Here is a 14,538-nt window from a genome sequence, read left to right on the forward strand (position 1 = left end):
GGCTCTGGTTTCAGACAGAGGGGGAAAAAAGGTACAGGCAGTATGAGAAACATAAAGAGCTTTTTGAACATTAGAGACACTACATACTGATATGAACTTTAAAATGCAGATATGTCCTCTTGAACCACTGATCATATTCATCCTTTCTTTCACAATTGTCATATTGTAACAAAAGCGATGAGTGAAATAACGCCTTCTGCTTCAGAGATGTGTGCCAGTGCAGTTACACTCCCTGCTGATCTTTGGCTCCTTTATTTTTTCCACTCAGGCAAATGCTTGGCAGAGTGGAGACGCTGCCAAGGACTTTCTCTGTGGGAGTCACGTGCTGTGCTGCTGGACTCAAATCTGACTGAGACCCCATCCCCCCACCCCCCCCCCCCCCCCCCTCTCTGGATCAGTGCCAGCAGAGCAAGAAGTACCACCAAGGTTCAAGGGGTCTGACACATTGGATCAGACAATGGTTTGGTTTCTTGTGTGCAACATTCTGGATGCTTTGAAATGTTAACACGTGGTCTCTCAAGAGGTTTTCTTGGTCCATGAATGAGCAAATTCTAGTTTTTCTTGCCATTAATAGGCTGCAAAGTGTAAGCATTATTGTACACACCATACATACAATGTTATGTTTCAAATGCTCAGTCAATCAGACACATTGGATCAGACAATGGTTTGGTTACTTGTGTTACTTGGATGGTTTGAAATGTTAACACGTGGTCGGTCTCTTAAGAGGTTTTCTTGGTCCATGAATGAGCAAGTTGTAGTTGTTCTTGCCATCGATGGGCTGCAAAGCATTATTTTACTCACCATAAATACAATTTCCTCTTTCATCAGACCCAATATAATCATACACACACATACAAAAAATGGATTCAGCATGTGGGAATGGATCATTGATTTTATTGTTTGCACTCATCTTGACATTCTGTCAGGCACAGCGAGGAAACATGGCGGGAGGTGGCCGTATCCATGGATACAGGCTGGGGATGGCTGAGAGGTTGCAGGGTTGGGGGCTGCTGCTTGTTGGCAGGGGTCCCGCTCTAATAGAGGTTCTTCTGCACGTAGGCGGCGATGTACTTGACGGCCAGCATGGTCTCCTCGCATGTGGGCTTGATCTGAGACTCGGGCAGCAGGAAGCCGTAACGACCGGTGTCGCGCAACTCGAAGGTGTAGGAATACTTCACTCCCAGGTCGTAGGCCCAGTCGTCAGAGCCGCCGGCAGCGGGGTCTGAGGGCAGACACAGAGAAGGGGATTATTTAGAGGGATGATGGTTTAGGATGTGTTTTCAAAATCTTTTTATTTGGTTGTTTGCAGACATGGCACTTTCAGCACATGAAACAAAGCACAGAACAATTTGTCTGCTAAAGGAAAGAAGAATACGCCTATCCCCGCTAGGTCAAAAGAAACAATTATAATAATACAAATAAATAAAATAATAAATACAATACAATAAATAACCCAAACCACAAAGTCACAGGTAGCAGGAATACAATATGAATTAGTTTTCAAAGCCCTAAATGGGCTGGCTCCGGCTTGTATAGCCGAACTCCTCCATCGCTACACCCAGCCAGAGCTTTAAGGTCTGCTGACCAGCTCCTGCTGATAGAGCCCAAGACCAGGCCCAAAAGCCGAGGGCACGAGCCTTCGCAGCAGCTGGCCCTCTGGAACACTCTGCCCCTCCATGTGAGGTCGGCCCAGACGAAGACTCACTTCTTCTCCCTGGCCTTCTAGTCAGAGCGGAGCACGACTCCTGTGTTTGATTTTGATATTTGCTGTTCTCATTTATTGTCTTCTGTTTGCTATCGCAGTAAAGTATATTTTATTTATATGTGGCTTGACCAAAAATCGTTTATATAAATAAAACTTGATTTGATTTGATACACAGAGCATTGGTCAATATGAAACCAGAAGAAAGAGAAGTATGGGACTCTCTCTCTCCGCGTCAGTGTCAGGGTCAGTGAGGTCATTTATAAACTACAGTGAGGGGTTCCAGGTTAGGATGTGTTTGAATACAAATACTGCCAAACATGAAATCCTTTGTTTGCTCATTTCTCTCACCAGAAAGAGGTTTGTGCATCCTGAAGATATCATAATGCATATTATTATAGGTGAGGAATAGAATATGTTACTGATACCTAGGGCTGCTCCATTATGGCAACAATCACAATCTCGATTATTTGGGTCAATAATTGATATCACGATTATTAAAAAACGATTATCCATTTACTTTGAAATCAGACGCAGTGATACTCTGAGGAACCTTTTAAGAGACGTTGAGAGCAAAATGAGTCGATGCTTGTGTGGAGAACAGTAGGCCACGACATAGAGAGTGAAAAACATCTTTCAGGAAGCCAGGGGATTTTACAAAATACAATTACACACACTGAGTTTTTAACAGTTGATTGCCTGAGTATAATTCAACTGAAAAACCAAATAAATAAATAAAACGTTTTATTTCGATTATGTTGTTTTCATTATCGTTGCAAGCCAAAATCGTAATTGCGATTAAAATACGCTTAATTGAGCGGCCCTACTGATACCCTGTTCCCCCATGCAGCTGGTGTGTGTGCAGGACTTACAGATGGTTGCAGCAGCAGGTCCGCTGGTGTAGCGCGTCCCGTACAGACTGCGCAGGGCCGCAGAAGCTCCCTCAGCAACCTTCATCTACAACACAGAGAAGGAACAGATGTTAAAAAAAGATCATCAGAAGATTTAAAAGCTTAGATATGAACCTAATATAATAATAATAATAGATTTAATTTGTAAGCGCTTCTACGGGTGCTCAAAGACGCTTTACAGATAATAGAGAAGAGAAAAGAGAAGAAAGGAACAAAAAATAAATATAGAGTTAAAGTTAAAGTCAGATAATACAAAAACAATCACACATGAAAAGCCAGATTGAAGAGGTTTTTTGAAGGTGGTGAGGTCGGTGCAGTCTCTGATGGGTTCTGGGAGTGAGTTCCAGAGGGAGGGGGCAGCGACGGAGAAGGCTCTGTCCCCCCAGGTCCGGTGATTGGTGCGGGTGGGGATGGATAGGAGGTTGGCTTCTGATGAGCGGAGGCAGCGGGAAGGGGTGTGGTGGTGCAGCAGGTCTGTGAGGTAGGGGGAAGGGGTTTGGTGTTGCAGCAGGTCTGTGAGGTAGGGGGAAGGGGTGTGGTGGTGCAGCAGGTCTGTGAGGTAGGGGGAAGGGGTGTGGTGGTGCAGCAGGTCTGTGAGGTGGGGGGAAGGGGTGTGGTGGTGCAGCAGGTCTGTGAGGTAGGGGGAAGGGGTGTGGTGGTGCAGCAGGTCTGTGAGGTAGGGGGAAGGGGTGTGGTGGTGCAGCAGGTCTGTGAGGTAGGGGGAAGGGGTGTGGTGGTGCAGCAGGTCTGTGAGGTAGGTTCTTTGACGGACGGGGAGCCAGTGCAGGTTCTGGAGGATGGGAGTGATGTGGTCTCGTTGTTGCTGAATACTTGGATAAAGCTCTGAACTACACTCAGACTGCATCAGATCACATGGAACATATTGAACTCTAATGTTAGCTAACGTTAGCCTGTTTTTAAATCTTGTTTAAAGACCTACTTGTTCTCCCGTGCCTTTGCAGACCACGTACAGTATAAGACGTGTCAGTCTGTGTTTCTAAATTGGGGTTTTCTATTTACTATTTTGTTGTGTTTTAAAATGTTTTGACATGGTGTATGAGGGTTTTCAGTCTGTGGCTATAAGTATGGGTTTTATTGTCTCGTGCTTTTACATTAGTTTATTTTTGTCTTTTTTATACATGTATTGATGAACAGCACTTTGGTCAACTCTGTTGTTTTTAAATGTGCTGTATAAATAAAGTTGGATTGGATTGGTTAGCAGATGTTCCAACACGACCGAGTCAGGGAATAAGTTGAGAAAAAGTACGCTTCATATCTTTTTTTATAAGAGTAAGTTACAATTAAAGGTCTGGATTTAAGTGGAATGATAGATCTAATAAAGGACCACTATTAAAATACAGCTGGTCTAAGAACAGTGCATATATGTTGTTTTGCCCTGCAGCATCCACTATCCATGTCTTGATCAAAAAATGTAATTTACATTTAAACACGTTTTCTGATATTACAGAAAATAGTAAAAAGCTTCGGTGAGTTTGAACAGGAAATGAAACCCCCAGAGAAATGCCCAGGCAGGAAATGATATCTCTGGAGGAACAGATGAGTTATGACAGATCCCTGGAGTTCCTTTGTTCTGCGAAGTGTCAGAAGAGAGCTTTAAATTATGAGCGAGTAATAGAGAGGCAGAGACGTGTGATGGTGTGAGAGCTGGAGCTGAGGTGTGAGTGTTAACTGTATACCCCTGTGAGAGCTAAAAGAGCCATGAGAAGCAGGCATGTGTGCGGGGAGGGGGGGGGGGGGGGGGATTTGCAGCAGCTAAGTGTGGCCTTTAGGTGAGAGTCAGAATGGATTCACGTATATCCTTGCTTAAAGGTGACCTATTATACTGTTTGTAGTGTGTTATATTGTTTTTTGGTGCTTGTAAATGGTCTGCTAAGGCACCCCCCCCCCCCTCCCTAAAACACCTCCATTGGTCTCCTTTGTGTCCTTTCAGAACATAGTGACATCTCTATGTAACACGTGCACTTCTATTGGCTAGCTCTCCAACACATTGTACGTGATAGGCTAAGGGGTGAGACATCTCTAACCTGAACCTCAGCAGGAGAGGACTCTTTAAAGTAGAGACACTACATACTGATATACACCTGAACATCAGCAGGAGAGGACTCTTTAAAGTAGAGACACTACATACTGATATACACCTGAACATCAGCAGGAGAGGACTCTTTAAAGTAGAGACACTACATACTGATATACACCTGAACATCAGCAGGACAGGACTCTTTAAAGTAGAGACACTACATACTGATATACACCTGAACATCAGCAGGAGAGGACTCTTTAAAGTAGAGACACTACATACTGATATAAACCTGAACATCACCAGGAGAGGACTCTTTAAAGTAGAGACACTACATACTGATATACACCTGAACATCAGCAGGAGAGGACTCTTTAAAGTAGAGACACTACATCCTGATATACACCTGAACATCAGCAGGAGAGGACTCTTTAAAGTAGAGACACTACATACTGATATACACCTGAACATCAGCAGGAGAGGACTCTTTAAAGTAGAGACACTACATACTGATATACACCTGAACATCAGCAGGAGAGGACTCTTTAAAGTAGAGACACTACATACTGATATACACCTGAACACCAGCAGGAGAGGACTCTTTAAAGTAGAGACACTACACACTGATATACACCTGAACATCAGCAGGAGAGGACTCTTTAAAGTAGAGACACTCCACACTGATATACACCTGAACATCAGCAGGAGAGGACTCTTTAAAGTAGAGACACTACATATTGATATACACCTGAACATAAGCAGGAGAGGACTCTTTAAACTAGAGACACTAAATACTGATATACACCTGAACATCAACAGGAGAGGACTCTTTAAAGTAGAGACACTAAATACTGATATACACCTGAACATCAGCAGGAGAGGACTCTTTAAAGTAGAGACACTACACACTGATATACACCTGAACATCAGCAGGAGAGGACTCTTTAAAGTAGAGACACTACATATTGATATACACCTGAACATCAGCAGGAGAGGACTCTTTAAAGTAGAGACACTACATACTGATATACACCTGAACATCAGCAGGAGAGGACTCTTTAAAGTAGAGACACTACATATTGATATACACCTGAACATCACCAGGAGAGGACTCTTTAAAGTAGAGACACTACATACTGATATACACCTGAACATCAGCAGGAGAGGACTCTTTAAAGTAGAGACACTACATATTGATATACACCTGAACATCAGCAGGAGAGGACTCTTTAAAGTAGAGACACTACATACTGATATACACCTGAACATCAGCAGGAGAGGACTCTTTAAAGTAGAGACACTACATATTGATATACACCTGAACATCAGCAGGAGAGGACTCTTTAAAGTAGAGACACTGCATACTGATATACACCTGAACATCAGCAGCAGAGGACTCTTTAAAGTAGAGACACTACATACTGATATACACCTGAACATCAGCAGGAGAGGACTCTTTAAAGTAGAGACACTACATACTGATATACACCTGAACATCAGCAGGAGAGGACTCTTTAAAGTAGAGACACTACATACTGATATACACCTGAACATCAGCAGGAGAGGACTCTTTAAAGTAGAGACACTACATACTGATATACACCTGAACATCAGCAGGAGAGGACTCTTTAAAGTAGAGACACTACATACTGATATACACCTGAACATCAGCAGGAGAGGACTCTTTAAAGTAGAGACACTACATACTGATATACACCTGAACATCAGCAGGAGAGGACTCTTTAAAGTAGAGACACTACATACTGATATACACCTGAACATCAGCAGGAGAGGACTCTTTAAAGTAGAGACACTACATACTGATATACACCTGAACATCAACAGGAGAGGACTCTTTAAAGTAGAGACACTACATACTGATATACACCTGAACATCAGCAGGAGAGGACTCTTTAAAGTAGAGACACTACACACTGATATACACCTGAATATGTACTCTTTAAGCTTTTGGAAACACCTTACAAAATGTATAATAAACATTTTCTATTATATTCATATCATACAACACCTGTTGTTCTTTTGATGTTTTCTTTTTAAGACCTTCCTGGAAATTATGTTCATAAATAGCCTACATGTTTTAATGTGTATAGATGTAACATAAAGTAATATATAACTTGTTGTCAATATTAATATACATAATTTACTTTTAAAAGTTTGTCTGATCTCTATTGGACTACCAGTCTCTTTCCCAGAGACTAGTGTTAATTTCGTTGACTAAAACTATGACGAAATATGTTCGTCAACGACCTTTTTTTCCATGACGAAAACGAGACGATGACGAGACGGCACCGAAGGCAGTAAACAATAACTGTAACGAAATCATCATGCAGTATCGTTGACGAAAAGTGACGAGACGAAAATGTAGTTTACTAAATAAAAACTATGCCAAAATCTCTCTTTACTTTCGTTGACGAAAAATAAGGAGACGAAATATTATCAAAGATAACGTTACATCTCTGATAGTCAGTTTTTCTCCCAGCAGTTCCATTTCCGGTGCTGCGGCTGGGCAGCAGCTGTGTGTCCGAGCTGCGCGCGGCGGTACATTTGAATTACACCGGGCAGCGGCACACTGTGAACCGTCAGGAAGACTCGGGTCTAACAAACCTTATTTAACAGAAAATAAAATGGCAACAACAGGGCTTGGGAGCAGTGGTCGCGTTAACCGAATACCCCCCCCCCCCCTCGTCCCCCCCCTCGTCAGCGCGAATACCCCCCCCCCCCTCGTCAGCGCAAGTGAGTGATAAATTGTGCACTCGACGGGTAATAATGGATTATGACAGAAATGTTACAATCCTGTCCGTCAAAATGACTGACAACGAAACAGTCTAAAGCCACCACTGCTTGGGAGAAAGAAACGATGTGATATTTGAGCCCATGTTCACTACCATGAGGCGGAGGAAAAAAGCGAATGCATTGTTTTATCAGAAGGGAAGCAAGGTGGCCACAACACAGCTGGTAAAAACACCACAACCTGACCAGATACTCTCTGCAAAGCTGCGTTCTTAATCAACCTGTGTTTTTCATCAAATAAGGAAAAGATATCATCTTATTGTGAAATACATTTGACTAAAATGACAAATTATTGGTTTTGGCTAGACTAGTTTGACTGAAATGTTCTGTATAATCTGATGACTAAAAAAGAATCAACAGTTTTCATTGACAAAAAGTAGACTAAAATAATTTGTTTTCTTTGACTAAAATAAGACTAAAATGCTCCGACTTTTAGTGGACTAAATCTTGACTAAATAAAAACAGGAGGAAGGTGACTAAATATGACTAAAACGGAAATTTAACACAGGACTAAGACTAAATAAAAAAATAGCTGACGAAATTAACACTACTAGAGACTGTATATACAAAGGCTGCCACACTACAGCGATGCATGTGACACTATCATGATGGATAATTATAGAGCCATTGCGAATGACCAAGCATGTAAATATAGTCAATCCTTATTCAGCAGTGAAGTATTAAGAAGTACAGATTGTGTGTATGAGCAGATAAAGAGAGATAGATCCTATGAATACAGAGGAGGTTGGAAACTATGAAAATTAAGAGCGACACGGTATCCATCTGAGGTTTGGCTCAAATGACGCAGAGTAAGCAAAACAACTTCATCGATCAGTATCACTGCCATCAGTAAGTGATGCTTTTCAAATAACCAGGAAGCAGTTTGAGAAGTTAAAGCAGATAGAGACTCACCAGCTCGCTGTGGGTGGCAGCCAGCTCGAAGGTGTAGGCGTAGGGGAAGAGCAGCAGCTGGGAGTAGGAGTGCACCGTGATGTACGCCTTGATGTCGGACTTGTTCCTGCGGATGAAGTCGGCCACGTTCTTGGCCTCGATCTCAGACTCGGGTCTGGACCCGCAGTAGGTGTCGCTGCAGGGGTTGCTGGAGGCTCCAACGGCTGTGAAAGAAATGACGTGTGGACATTTATTCTACTAGTTCAACAATTAGACCGTTTATACATCCGAAAAACAAACAATGTGAGTAGTGGGAGACAGCATTCTATTTACACATACAGTATACATACATAAACCCATTTCCAGGGTGAAAATAAACGAATGAAGTCAAACAAATACAAAAATAAATTCCTACAAGTCCAGATAAATGTATTGTGATTTAAAAAAAGGGCCCAAGACGCTGAGGGAGTATCTGGACCTACTGAACATGGAGCGTGCAGCTTCTCTGCTGGGGGGTTTTGAGGGGAGACAGGAGGATTGCGGTTCACTGTCTGCAGCTCTCCTATCTAACCCTGTCAATATGGCATCTCCTGTGTAATGTATAATGTATTGTGTATGTAATGTCCTGTGTATGTCACAATCAGCTGTCTTAGGAAGTCATCCTTGCATCCCCCCCCCCCCCCCCCCCCCTCCCCCGTTACGATTTGTTTAGTTGTTTGTTGTTACATGTTTTGCTGTACGGTTTGTTATCTGGAGCAATGTCTGTTTATTTTATAACTGAAAAAAAAAAAAAAAAAAAAAAAAAGGGCCCAAGAAGTTGAATTTACGTGAGAAGTATTTTACAGCCTGTTGGTTAATGTCTTATGTGACTCTGATGATGTCATAGTGATGTCATCAGGGTGTGTCAGCTTGAGATCACATATTTATAACAAAATGACTGCGTTACACATTTTGAATTTGAAAGACGAAGGTGTTTCTTAAGAAATAATCTCCCAAGTTGAATTATGGGAAATGTAGGATTTGTGTGACTTCAATTCAAAATATCTTGGCCTGTGGTGCTTTGATTTCGGCCATTTCAAAATAAATCTGTTCCAGAAACACCCCTTAACCTTATGTTATGAAATATGAAATAAAGTCACATGAGTGCCCCTTTTAAGATACAGTATAACCATGTGTTTGCTTCACTTACTGCACCAGCCAGCGTCGAAGTTCCTGTTGGGATCGGCACCGATGCAGCTGGTTCCAGATCTCCTGGAGCGAGTCTTCCTCCACATCCTGTTCTAAATTGCCCACCAGAGGACACAGATACATTAGTTAAACAAGCAGTTTACAAATTAGGGAATTATTTAAGATAAACAAGGCAGCATGATTTGGAACTTACGCTCTTGTGGGTGTAGTCGTAGCCATCGACGTTCAAGACGGGCAGGACATAGACGTCCATCTCGTTCAGCAGGCTGGTCATCTGAGAGTCACTGCCGTAGGTGGACAGAGCCTGAGTGGAACAAAGATATGCCGTTATCCAATATTCAAAAGCTTTATTGACATATGCACAATAGCTACATGATAAAACAATTAGAGACATTCAAGGTCCCCTATTATACTGTGTTTCATCAATATATCACAGGTCTCAGATATATACAGAGCCTGTCTCTAATTGGCTGAAACACCAAACAGATCATTGCAGCATTACCCATAATCCCCTCTGTTTCAGCCCTGTTTCCAAAGTGCTGATTCTCTGTCTGTTACTTTAGATGAAAATAAGGAGCCCCTCCCCACGCCCCTCTGAGAGACATTTGGTTAAAAAGAACTCAATGGTGCTCTAGGAGGAGATTCAGGTGATAAGGGGGGGGAGGGTTACCTTGGTTGCTGATTGGCTAATGGTTACACAAGACAACACATTGTTATGACATCATCAAGTGGCCAAAATCTGATCAGTTCGTTTTCAGACAGGTTTTTATAGAAATTGATCAAAAAGAGAGAGAATCTTTGTTCCTGAAACTTTCAGAGTCTCTTTCCACAGAGGGGACACATGTTGATGTAGAAGAGACATGGAGAAGAGGGGACACATGTTGATGTAGAAGAGACATGGAGAAGAGGGGACACATGTTGATGTAGAAGAGACATGGAGAAGAGGGGACACATGTTGATGTAGAAGAGACATGAAGAAGAGGGGACACATGTTGATGTAGAAGAGACATGGAGAAGAGGGGACACATGTTGATGTAGAAGAGACATGAAGAAGAGGGGACACATGTTGATGTAGAAGAGACATGAAGAAGAGGGGACACATGTTGATGTAGAAGAGACATGAAGAAGAGGGGACACATGTTGATGTAGAAGAGACATGAAGAAGAGGGGACACATGTTGATGAAGAAGAGACATGAAGAAGAGGGGACACATGTTGATGTAGAAGAGACGTGAAGAAGAGGGGACACATGTTGATGTAGAAGAGACATGAAGAAGAGGGGACACATGTTGATGTAGAAGAGACATGGAGAAAAGGGGACACATGTTGATGTAGTAGAGACATGTAGAAGAGGGGACACATGTTGATGTAGAAGAGACATGGAGAAGAGGGGACACATGTTGATGTAGAAGAGACATGGAGAAGAGGGGACACATGTTGATGTAGTAGAGACATGTAGAAGAGGGGACACATGTTGATGTAGAGACATGAAGAAGAGGGGACACATGTTGATGTAGAGGAGACATGGAGAAGTGGGGACACATGTTGATGTAGAAGAGACATGGAGAAGAGGGGACACATGTTGAAGTAGAAGAGACATGAAGAAGAGGGGACACATGTTGATGTAGAAGAGACATGAAGAAGAGGGGACACATGTTGATGTAGAAGAGACATGGAGAAGAGGGGACACATGTTGATGTAGAAGAGACATGTGTCCAGGTGTCCGCCTTACCTCCTTGACGAACCACTGGCAGAAAGCAGGAGAGATCCACTCTCTAGCGTGGATACCACAATCCATGAAGATAGCGGGCTTGACGGAGCTGGACTTCTTACCGAGCTGTTGGCGTTCAAAGTAATGGGACAATATGTGTTAGACATGTTCTAACACAAAGGAAATGTGTTCCTGTAAAATAGCCTTTTTGTTTGGCATTGAATTTGAAATACAAGCTTGATACATCCCTAAACTTTATAATATACAAATATAACTCATATCTTGGCACACTACATTCAGACTTGTCTTACAGTATATAGCAGATAAGTCCTGAAGTACCTTGAGGAGGGTCATGGGACGTCCCTCGTAGCTGTTTCCAATCGTCTGCTTGCTGATCAGATCAGAGTTGGAGGAGACCATGTAGTTGATCCAGGACTGGACCTGAAATCAAAAGAGGAAGCAAATAAGAACAGGAAGTCTAGCTGTGGTGGAGATGGGGACGGTTAATCCTTTTGTCCTCGTACTTTGTGAAAGTTGTTGTACTTGGTGTAGCTGTGGGTTCTGGGAGAAGGTCCGTTGTCGATCTGGCCTTCAATAGCAGACTGAAGATCCTCAATCAGGACCCTGAAGGGGGATAGGTAAAAATAACATGTGTTTAAGGTCACCTATTAGACAAAATCCACTTCTCCATGTCCCTTCTACATCAACATGTGTCCCCTCTTCTCCATGTCCCTTCTACATCAACATGTGTCCCCTCTTCTTCATGTCTCCTCTACATCAACATGTGTCCCCTCTTCTTCATGTCTCTTCTACATCAACATGTGTCCCCTCTTCTTCATGTCTCTTCTACATCAACATGTGTCCCCTCTTCTTCATGTCTCTTCTACATCAACATGTGTCCCCTCTTCTTCATGTCTCTTCTACATCAACATGTGTCCCCTCTTCTTCATGTCTCTTCTACATCAACATGTGTCCCCTCTTCTTCATGTTTCCTCTACATCAACATGTGTCCCCTCTTCTTCATGTCTCTTCTACATCAACATGTGTCCCCTCTTCTTCATGTTTCCTCTACATCAACATGTGTCCCCTCTTCTTCATCAACATGTGTCCCCTCTTCTTCATGTCTCTTCTACATCAACATGTGTCCCCTCTTCCTCATGTCTCCTCTACATCAACATGTGTCCCCTCTGTGGAAAGAGACACTGAAAGTTTCAGGATCAAAGATTCTCTCTCTTTTTGATCCATTTCTATAAAAACCTGTCTGAAAATGAGCTGATCAGATTTTGGCCACTTTATGATGTCATAACGATGTTTTGTCTTGTGTAACCATTAGCCAATCAGCAACCAAGGTAACCCCCCCCCCCCCCCCCCCTTATCACCTGAATCTCCTCCTAGAGCCCCATTGTGTTCTTTGTAACCAAATGTCTCTCAGAGGGGCGTGGGGAGGGGCTCCTTATTTTCATCTAAAGTAACAGACAGAGAATCAGCACTTTGGAAACAGGGCTGAAACAGAGGGGATTATGGGTAATGCTGCAATGATCTGTTTGTGTTTCAGCCAATCAGAGACAGGCTCTGTATATCTGAGACCTGTGATATACTGATGAAACACAGTATGATAGGGGACCTTTAAAACATGTGTCCAATGGAAATCAGATATGAATGTATTTGGCATCTCTACCCGGTGACCTACTCGTGCTCCATGTCGTTCTGGTGCAGGATGGTGGACACGATGTCCAGGTACATGGCAGGAACATGGATGTCCACATCGATGTCGATGGTCACCAGCTCGGCGTTCTCGGGCCTCCAGAAGTCAACCTGCAGATGGCGCCAAAGTCAAACACTTGATTATGTTGAAAAGATCCAACATTCAGTCTTTCTTTTGACCAACTGTGATAAATGGAAAGACATTCTTATTGTAAAGGGACATTAAAGGCAGACAGTATTTGATTTAAGTGGAATTGACCCAAAAATAGGTCCACTTTATTCTCTTGCGCCATTATAAAACCAATTAAACCCCTGTAGTGAGTAAAGAAAGTGGTGTAAGGTGTGTGAGAGGAAGTGCACCTCGATGCTGTTAGCCAGGTCCTTAATGAGGGTCACATGTTCGTCAAGCACGGGCTTCAGACGGAAGACTTTCTCTCTGCAGATCGAAAAGGGAGAGAAATAAATACATAGATGTAATTCACTTCACTCTTTACAAACATTGTACCTGTATAAACTCAAAGGTAATGGCCTTCCAAAAGAATGAACGAGGTTGTTGGTAAGCGGTTTATTAACCGGCACTTTCTATTGTCAAACAATGTCACTCATTGGTTTGTGTTCATTGAACTGCTCCTGAAGCTACAGTAGTCCCAGGGTTTCTGGGAAGCCTTAAAGCACTTCAAGGGCTACTTGTTTAAACAAAAGTGCTCAAGTGTCTTCGGGGGAAATGCATGTCATTTAGCGTGTGGAAAGAACGTTCTTAAATCAGGGTATATGCAGGAATCCTGAAGTCAAGTGTAATACCTTTTAAGACCTTTTTTAAGACCCTTTCTAAACATTTTATGACATCAAATCCAACGGGATGCCATGAATAAACTCCACAGAATCACACTACACACCTACGCAATGATTACATTCAGGCAGACTGTAGAATACAACCTCTTTGGACCATTTATATACTTATTGAAAACAAGCTACAAAATGTAACACCTTGGAAAATGCCGTTTCAAACTTTTTAATAGCCGTCATTTTCGCTAAATTGATTTATCAACTTCTAATACTTTTTAAGACCCCGCGGACCCCCTGTCAATATAAAAAATCTAAAGTTTTACCAATGGCCAAAAGAACTGAAATGTGTACACTTTCAAAAATAATTGAGTCTATACATGACTTTGTTGAGATTAGCTAAAAACCATGCTCTTATAAAGCAGGTCGTGACCGTATGCCATGGTGATGAATGGAAAGGCATGATTAGCACTGTCATATAAGCCTTTAGTGTAACACATAACTGACATCAAGTATATTCTGTCTTTAGAAAACACGAGATTTACCCCTCGAAGCGAGTGTTGTCAGCCGAGGCAAAAGCCACCAATCCGAGAAGCAGGAGGACCTTCATGTCGTCAGTGAAGTTGAACCGGTCGCTTCACAGCATTTTATATCCCCGACCTGCCGCCAATCCACCAATCCCCATCTGTGATGAAGCCGGGTCGCACGTCCTCCCCAAAAAAAGCCACCTGTTGCTGTTAGGAGCTACGTGGAGCAACGAGGGCCCGCACCACGCACAGTCAATCATTAATAGATGCTGA

The 14,538-nt window shown here is 42.6% G+C and overlaps 1 protein-coding gene across 1 annotated transcript; it reads right to left on the reverse strand.

Annotated features, from left to right (window-relative positions):
* Positions 1 to 874: 874 nt before the first annotated feature.
* On the reverse strand, positions 875 to 14,366 carry cpb1 (carboxypeptidase B1 (tissue)). Its single transcript, XM_079661088.1, has 11 exons — positions 14,284 to 14,366; positions 13,316 to 13,391; positions 12,942 to 13,066; positions 11,776 to 11,875; positions 11,591 to 11,692; positions 11,273 to 11,377; positions 9,735 to 9,845; positions 9,543 to 9,633; positions 8,375 to 8,577; positions 2,575 to 2,659; positions 875 to 1,222 (listed from the first exon to the last, which is right to left on the reverse strand). The coding sequence occupies exons 1-11, from the start codon at positions 14,346 to 14,348 to the stop codon at positions 1,035 to 1,037; spliced, it is 1,251 nt and encodes a 416-aa protein (XP_079517214.1). The 5' UTR covers positions 14,349 to 14,366; the 3' UTR covers positions 875 to 1,034.
* Between the last annotated feature and the right edge of the window lie 172 nt (positions 14,367 to 14,538).

The sequence above is a fragment of the Notothenia rossii genome, assembly GCF_949606895.1.
Source record: "Notothenia rossii genome assembly, chromosome: 12".
Classification (NCBI taxonomy): Eukaryota; Metazoa; Chordata; class Actinopteri; order Perciformes; family Nototheniidae; genus Notothenia; species Notothenia rossii.